Source organism: Cherax quadricarinatus, chromosome 37 (assembly GCF_038502225.1).
Source record: "Cherax quadricarinatus isolate ZL_2023a chromosome 37, ASM3850222v1, whole genome shotgun sequence".
In the NCBI taxonomy this organism is placed as follows: domain Eukaryota; kingdom Metazoa; phylum Arthropoda; class Malacostraca; order Decapoda; family Parastacidae; genus Cherax; species Cherax quadricarinatus.
In genome coordinates, this window is record NC_091328.1 from 9,299,932 (window position 1) to 9,307,186 (window position 7,255).

Below are 7,255 nucleotides of genomic sequence, written 5' to 3' on the forward strand. Positions count from 1 at the left end.
ATACCCAAGAGTTGCACATGTGTCTAATTTATTAATTAGATTGAGGATTGTTATACACTTTCTCATGTCCATGCACTGCACAATTTAATTTTAGCAATGATGTACTGTTGTGTTTCAAATAGGGAGATAAGGATTTTATGTCCTGTAACTAGACAGTTTTGATACCTTATGTTAGGATTTTGTTAGTTGTATGGGTTGTACTTGCATATATAATGTTATGTCTTTTACTTGCGGGTGTTTCCTGCCCAGTTTTTATGTGGGGCGTTTCATTGTGATATGTACCAATGTAATGTTTATTGTAGGCTTTGGTTTGCCTAATGTTTAAGTTAATGTTCTGTATAATTTTAATTTTTGTATGTTGTATAATATTTACTGTGCACTTTGTGCAAGGGGTCTAATTGTACAGAGTTGTGGGGGATTTGTGTGTGCACAGACATAAATTGTGAGTTTTTGTTTTTGCTAATGTTTTTGTTCGGTGCTGGAACTCTCTTGCTCTTTATCCTGTTAAGAGTTTCCTGCTATTTGCGGGAAGTACATATTATTGTGGTATGTCTTTGCAATTTTATTGTAGGGTTAGGTTTGTCTTTTGTTTAATTATTGTAATGTATAATTTTATCTTTCGTATGCTGTATCACATCTGTGTACTTGTGCAAGGGGGTCTTATTGTACTGTATAACAGGCATGAATTGTAGGTTTAGACTTTGTAAATATATTTTCTGAGCAGGTGTTATCCTGTTCTTTTCACTGTTCGGTGATGGTATATCCTTTAATACAATATGAATGTAACACTTAGGGTATGTTATGGGGTTGATGGTAGGTCATTGTATTTGCAAATGGTTAATTAGTGTGTTCTTTTATTTATTTATATCTTGTACTGTGTCCTTTTAAATAAAAATATAAAAAAATCTTCAGGCGAGGAGTTGCAGATTTTAGGTCCTTTTATGAGAAGTGTTTTTACACAGGTAGAGGACACACGGAATATCACTGAGGGGTTTTGTGTTCTATTGCAGCTATCAAAAAAATTTTTAGGACAGGAATAATATTAGAATTGACTGTCCTGTATATGTAGTATGCACAGAAGTACATACAAGTGAATTTTATGTAAGTTTAAGCTTTAGAAGAGCAGGGGAGTGTATTGCCTGGCATTAGATTGGGTGATAAATCATTCAACTGCTTTTGTTATTGTTGATTTCAGGTGTTATGTTGTAGTGTATACCGAGGCACAAATATCATAAGCGAGGCAAGGACAGATTAGAGCATAGTATAATGTAAGTAAAGCTGTTTGAGGTACATAGTAACATATCCTGGAGAAGATGACAGCTGATCTGGATACCTTATCTTTTATGTGCTGAATGTGGGTGTTAAATTTCAGGTTGATGTCTAGGTATATTCTATCAGTCTGCTGTGGAGGCTGCTGGTCTTTTTCATCAACTATTATATAAACTTGACGTGACTTAAACTTACTCCGCCAGCGGTAGATACAGATCTAGGGCGTCTTTGCTTACATTCCTGTGATTGGCCCTGACCTGCTGTCCCAAAATAATGTATTATTTCTTATATCTCCCAAAATAACAATATGTAATAGAAATAACAATTAGTGCCGGGATATAGACAAAATAATGTGATATTTCTCAAAACAACCATATCTCTATATTAACCAATAATCTTGTGCAGTGGTCTTGCAAACACACGTTGGAAGCACAAAGTTAAACATGTATTTAACATGTATATTTAACATAGGATAACCCAAGAGCCAAAGATGAGAATTGCATTTTAACCTGAGAAATGACCATAACGTAAACCAAGATTCTTCAGTAAAGGAATAAGACAAATCAATTTCTATCCTAATGCAGCAGCTTGTTAACTAACCTTCCAACGAGGGATGAAATACGCTTTAATATATAAAACTGACTCCAGCTCCCATTGATTGACTTGAATTCCGGACAAGGGTCGAGGCCTTTATCAAAAATTTAGGACACACCAGAAATAACCATTTCTAAACAATAATAATCATTCTCCTCATTGACTGAGGTTTATCCCTGAAATTTTGCGTTATTTACTTATATATTTACTTTATTTCGGTATTACATTTAATATATTGCTTACTATAGCCAGTAATAATTATTAAAATAGCTGACAATATTTGTCATAAATTTCGTAGGGTAGTCACTATACGGCAGCAGACGACAGATGCATACTCATTAAATTTGTTACTAAAATTATATTTTCTCTTAAATTCCATTCATTTATTGGTAATTCCTTTACTTTTACATGATTATTATAGGGGTTTAAATACAAACTTCTTTAATAATCGGGTTATTTTGAGGAGCCATCGGGATAAGTCATCGTTACATGCAACCTTTGTATCTCTAATGAATACATATAATATGTACTTATTGAAGTTTAAAACATATATTTCTTATATATGCTATAATTTCTTGTTCACAGAACATAATTTAGCTAAATAAAGATGTGAGTAATCCACGGGTGTGATGGCTGACACTGCCGGTCGTGTCAACAAGCTCATGTCAGCTGGTCAGTCCTGCCTGGATCATCTCACGTTATTATGACGGGAAATTTGCTCATATGGGTGCTTTTAGGTGTGTGTGCCGTATGTGGGGTGCTTGGTGAAGGAGAGGACGAGGTGAATGTGGGGGTAGAAAGGTACAAGATAGAAGGTCGAGTGGTGAGGCCAGATTCTTCCCTCGTCAGCCCAGCAGACTGGTTTGCCAACACTAAAGTTTTCACCAATGGTGGACATTTTGGCTTCCTAAGGTAAGTTGTAACTGTAATTTAATGATTTTGATGTATTTTATTCGGAAACTGGAATGTATTTTACTGTATGTAACTCTCAAGGAGTATTACGCATCTAGTAGACCCCATTGGAAATAATCATGTTCATTGCCTTATTGGTTTAGGTATCAGGCAGAGTCACAACTTTTTAAATCACTTATATCAAGAAGTTGTCCAGGAGAAAGGTTCGGTAGTTTTTTAAAATATAACCAAATGTAATCACGAGCTATCGAATATAATTTGGGTTTAGGTTACTGCTTGCCAGTAGGTTCACTAAATTTACATATGGGAGAACTTTTTGTCAGTAGCAAAATATTAGAGCTTGAAAACTTGGGTGAGATCATGAGATCACTAGACAAAAGAAAAAATTCCACATACTCTAAAATCACTTGGAAAGATTGATTGTAGATGAATGGTTCAGAGAACTGACACGTTGATAAAGATTGGAAAGATTGATCATGTTCTGTTTGAGATAGCATATACTGTTACATATGACTTAATAAAAGAAAAGGAAATACAAATACATGATGGAGATATCGTCATCAAAATTACATTTCTTCTGTGTATGAGATATACTATCTAGAGAGATGGCAATTCCCATGTGATAGTAACTTCAGCAATGCAGAAAGGAAGCCTTTGAGACTCCTGTAGCTGATAAACCCTTGGCTGGAATGCTTGACGATATCCTCATTGCCCTACTGAGGTCTCCTAGCTCAGGCTGACTGATTTCAGCACCTTGTATGAACCCCATCCTACATGATGGAATTTGACAGGGAAACAGTGCTAGCTTTTGCTCCAGTGTAATTATCATATAATATATAATAGGATAGCTAGCAGCACACACCTGATGTATCCAGTTTTATTATTAAAAAAGAATGAAGCCAAAGGGATGAGAAATTTACTAATAGTGGTAGAAGGCTAGAATAAATTGAAAGAGGAGGTAGCTACATCTATTGGAAATTTAAGAAAATTAGATGATGATCATATTAAAATAATGAAGATGGGACACCACGTGCATAACTACTCCTGTAGCTACAAATAGATAATTTCAAATAGTTACTAATTATGTGACTTCATTGGGTTATCATAAATGAAGCTTTAGTCATTTATTACCATTACATGGATGTATTAATCTTACTCTGAAGGAAACTATTGTAGAAAGTTTTTTCACAAATAAGGTTTATAGCAGCATATGTACAAGTTGTAGATAAATACCATATGTTTTACTAAAGGCTTTGTGGCAGCCAGCCAGAGAAAGGCCCTCCTTCCTCTTGTCCTTTTATGTTTTTTGTTTCTTTGAATTAAAACCATGCTGTATAAGCTATACATTGGTGATATGTCATAAGACTATAATATTTTCTAATACTTAATTGGTATTTCTATTTGTTGAATGTGTGTGTGTCTGAATTTTTTAAGCTTATCTGCAAATGTAAAATCAGATAGTTGGGGGTTTCCTACCAAATTGATGGTATTTGTGATAAAGGGTCTACTATATTCAGACTGGATTTTATTCAGTGCATGTGGATCTGGATGAACAGGAGTTTGTTATAAAGGATGTGGAAGGAAATTGTTATTCAGTTCTCTAATACAGTGTGGTATTGAGAACAGATACGGAAGATTTTACGTTGTTGATCTTTTATCTTTTCTGATTTTGATTTCACATTTGCATTACAGAGAAGATGGATCTTTTGTGATTAACAATGTTCCATCAGGCTCCTATGTAGTTCAAGTCATGAACCCTACCTATATTTATGAGCCTCTAAGAGTTGACATAAATTCAAAGGGAAAAATAAGAGCTCGTGCTGTCAACCACATTCAGCCATCAAATGTTATACAGGTGAGATCATTAAAACTGTGTTTTAATTTCACATTCATAAATTAGTTAGTTTTTAGTAAAACTGTACAGACAACACTTCTTATAAACGGAAGTAGCAGTGAAGCTGTCTCAGGCTGAAATTTGAAAATCATTTGTGTTACTAAGTATGCTGTATTTGTCACGCAATAAGATTGTTTCAGCATTCCCTTAATATTAGCTGAATAGGTTTTACTGGAGTTTACCAGTTCAAATAATCATAGTTTGCTTTATAAATTTCATATGTACTTCTTGACAGATGCCTCACCCGCTGCGTATGAAGTCTGTTGGACCATATCGGTATTTTCTGCAAAGAGAGCAATGGCGCTTGACTGATACTCTCATGAACCCTATGGTACTGATGACTGTTCTACCATTGGCACTGATGATGATTCTGCCAAGGCTCAACGACCCAGAAACACGCAAAGAAATGGAACAAATTCAAATGCCAAAGATGGATACTCCCGAACTCTCAGAAATAATGACTTCATTCTTTGGTGGTGGAAGCACCAGTACCCAGTGCCAGGGTAACCAACCTAAAACAAGATCGCGTCCAAATAAACGTAAGGATAAATCATAGTAAGAATAGAAAAAAAAAATTATTTGCAAAGCTTATTGAGCTAATTACAAAAACTTAATTATGTGAATAATTCAGTAGAAACTAGAAGTTTTAGACTATTTAACCTCGTGTATTGCACCATGAAATTTTAATACTTATTACAAAATATAAAGTTTGAAATGTATAATAGTTATTACTGAGTTAGTCTACAAAGTCCTGGAAATAATGTAAATAACTCACAGAAGGGGCAGGATTTGAACCTATGGCAAGCCAGTCCTAATACATACTAGCAGGCCAGTGTTGTTATGATTTTGCGAGTCATTAATGTAATTATCTTACTTTACTGTGCTTGATATTTATTTGCTATTTTGGGTACTGTACTATTTTGTTTCACATTAAAATATATAGAAATAAGTGTTTTATATGTGAGATACAGGTTGAAAATAAGATATAAATGTTAGACATGAAGTTTCATTAAACCTTTAGGCATTTTACTTTATGCTAGATCATTTGATATCCGAATATTTGTACAGTTGAATACTGTAAGTTACTTTTCTTAAGGGGAAAATGTATGGTGTTCTGAAAATTATTTACAGCCCTGAATGTATGTAAATCCCATGGAATTAAGTTTTTATCATGTTATGTTATATTTAAGGTATATTATGACTTTTGTAATTTGACATGGCCAAGTTTTTAAGAAAATATTCTAAAGAAAATAACAAAACATATTGAAAGATAAGTACTGTATAGTAGTTTGATTATTTGTGTATGAAATTTTAATGTGTACAATATAACTCTTGATGTTGCCTTGTTGTTTGTTAGACTTTGCATATTCCTGACTGGAATTTTTTGTGTAGAATATTCCAATATATTACGGTATTGTCTAGAACATAGTAATAATTCTTTGAGAACATACAATCTTGCGAGACTATACAAACATAATACTGAACATAAAAAATTCAACAACTGTTTTTCACATTTATGTTAGATGTGTTATAAAACTTGTAAAATTCTTCATTAAAAATGTAACTGCCTTGTTATTCTTTATTGCTGCCACTTGAAATTTATGCATAAGTATCTTATGAATAATACAATAATTAATACAATACTGTACTTGTGCATCATTTAACTATAGTGTTTATTTTTAAGCACTGTCTTCCACAATTGGAGATGTAAGGCCTGACAATGCAGTAATTGTATTTCCTCTGATTTAGCATATTTGCACTGTATAAGAAAAACTTTCTCCATCCTTGTTTCCTCCTTTAAGAATGAGATAATTTATGTATTTTTCCTATTAATAATGTCATATGATCAACATTGTAGCACCTAGAGAATGATAGGTATTCAGATTAAATCCAAGGAAGGTAAGATAAGTTCAGATCCTTGGATCAAGAGCCTCTCCTTAGCATCAAGGCACCTTCCTTGAGGGGACACAGCTTAAGATATTTAATCCAGGGCTGTTGAATGGGTTGACTCGTAAGCACCTCATTTTCGCTCTTAAACTTGGTCTGACTCTTCTCCATTAAAAAAGCCAGTTATAGAAATGAGAATGTAAATGCCCTGCATGAGTGAAATGTAGAGTGGAGGTGGTATGACCAACTTGGGCAAAATTTGAAAGTAGTAAAGTTAAGAGAGGGTGCAAAGCATAGATTAATGGGAAGACATCCAGAATCAATGAGAGGACAGAAAAGGCTAGGAATTTATGTTTAGACAGGTCTTAATGATGAAAAAGAGTTTCACAACAAAAATTTAAGCCAAATCCATTTTTCCCAGAGATTTCCATTAATATAATCTCATTTTTTCCTGAAAAAAAAATTGAAGTACAGCATGCTTTTCCTGTTTAACTGTATGACCCTTGTGGGTTTAGTGCTTAGGTTTGATTGTAATAATTTTCTTGTTTAAATGCCATTTTTATGGAAGCTCTGCATTTCACCAAGTGCCTCGTGCCCCTGTGAAACTTGGTACTGTAGGTAGTCTTGATGGTCTTAACATCCTTAGGTTGATTAACTCGTTTACCAGAGATCACCGAGTGATGTTTCTTTCTTTTGATG

General features: G+C 33.9%; 2 protein-coding genes across 4 annotated transcripts in view; one reads left to right on the forward strand and one right to left on the reverse strand.

Annotated features, from left to right (window-relative positions):
* Scgalpha (sarcoglycan alpha) overlaps positions 1-2,174 on the reverse strand; it is a 68,106-nt gene extending 65,932 nt beyond the window's left edge. For 2 of the 3 annotated variants that reach the window (XM_053796519.2, XM_053796501.2), the window contains exon 1: positions 1,870-2,174. The gene's annotated coding sequence lies outside the window, so the exon portion shown is untranslated. The remainder of the gene's footprint in view (positions 1-1,869) is intronic. The other variant, XM_053796510.2, reaches the window with a different exon arrangement.
* A 305-nt stretch (positions 2,175-2,479) lies between these two features.
* Positions 2,480-6,239, forward strand: EMC7 (ER membrane protein complex subunit 7). The gene is made up of 3 exons (XM_053796488.2): positions 2,480-2,775; positions 4,468-4,630; positions 4,905-6,239. The coding sequence occupies exons 1-3, from the start codon at positions 2,567-2,569 to the stop codon at positions 5,223-5,225; spliced, it is 693 nt and encodes a 230-aa protein (XP_053652463.1). The 5' UTR covers positions 2,480-2,566; the 3' UTR covers positions 5,226-6,239.
* Positions 6,240-7,255: the final 1,016 nt, after the last annotated feature.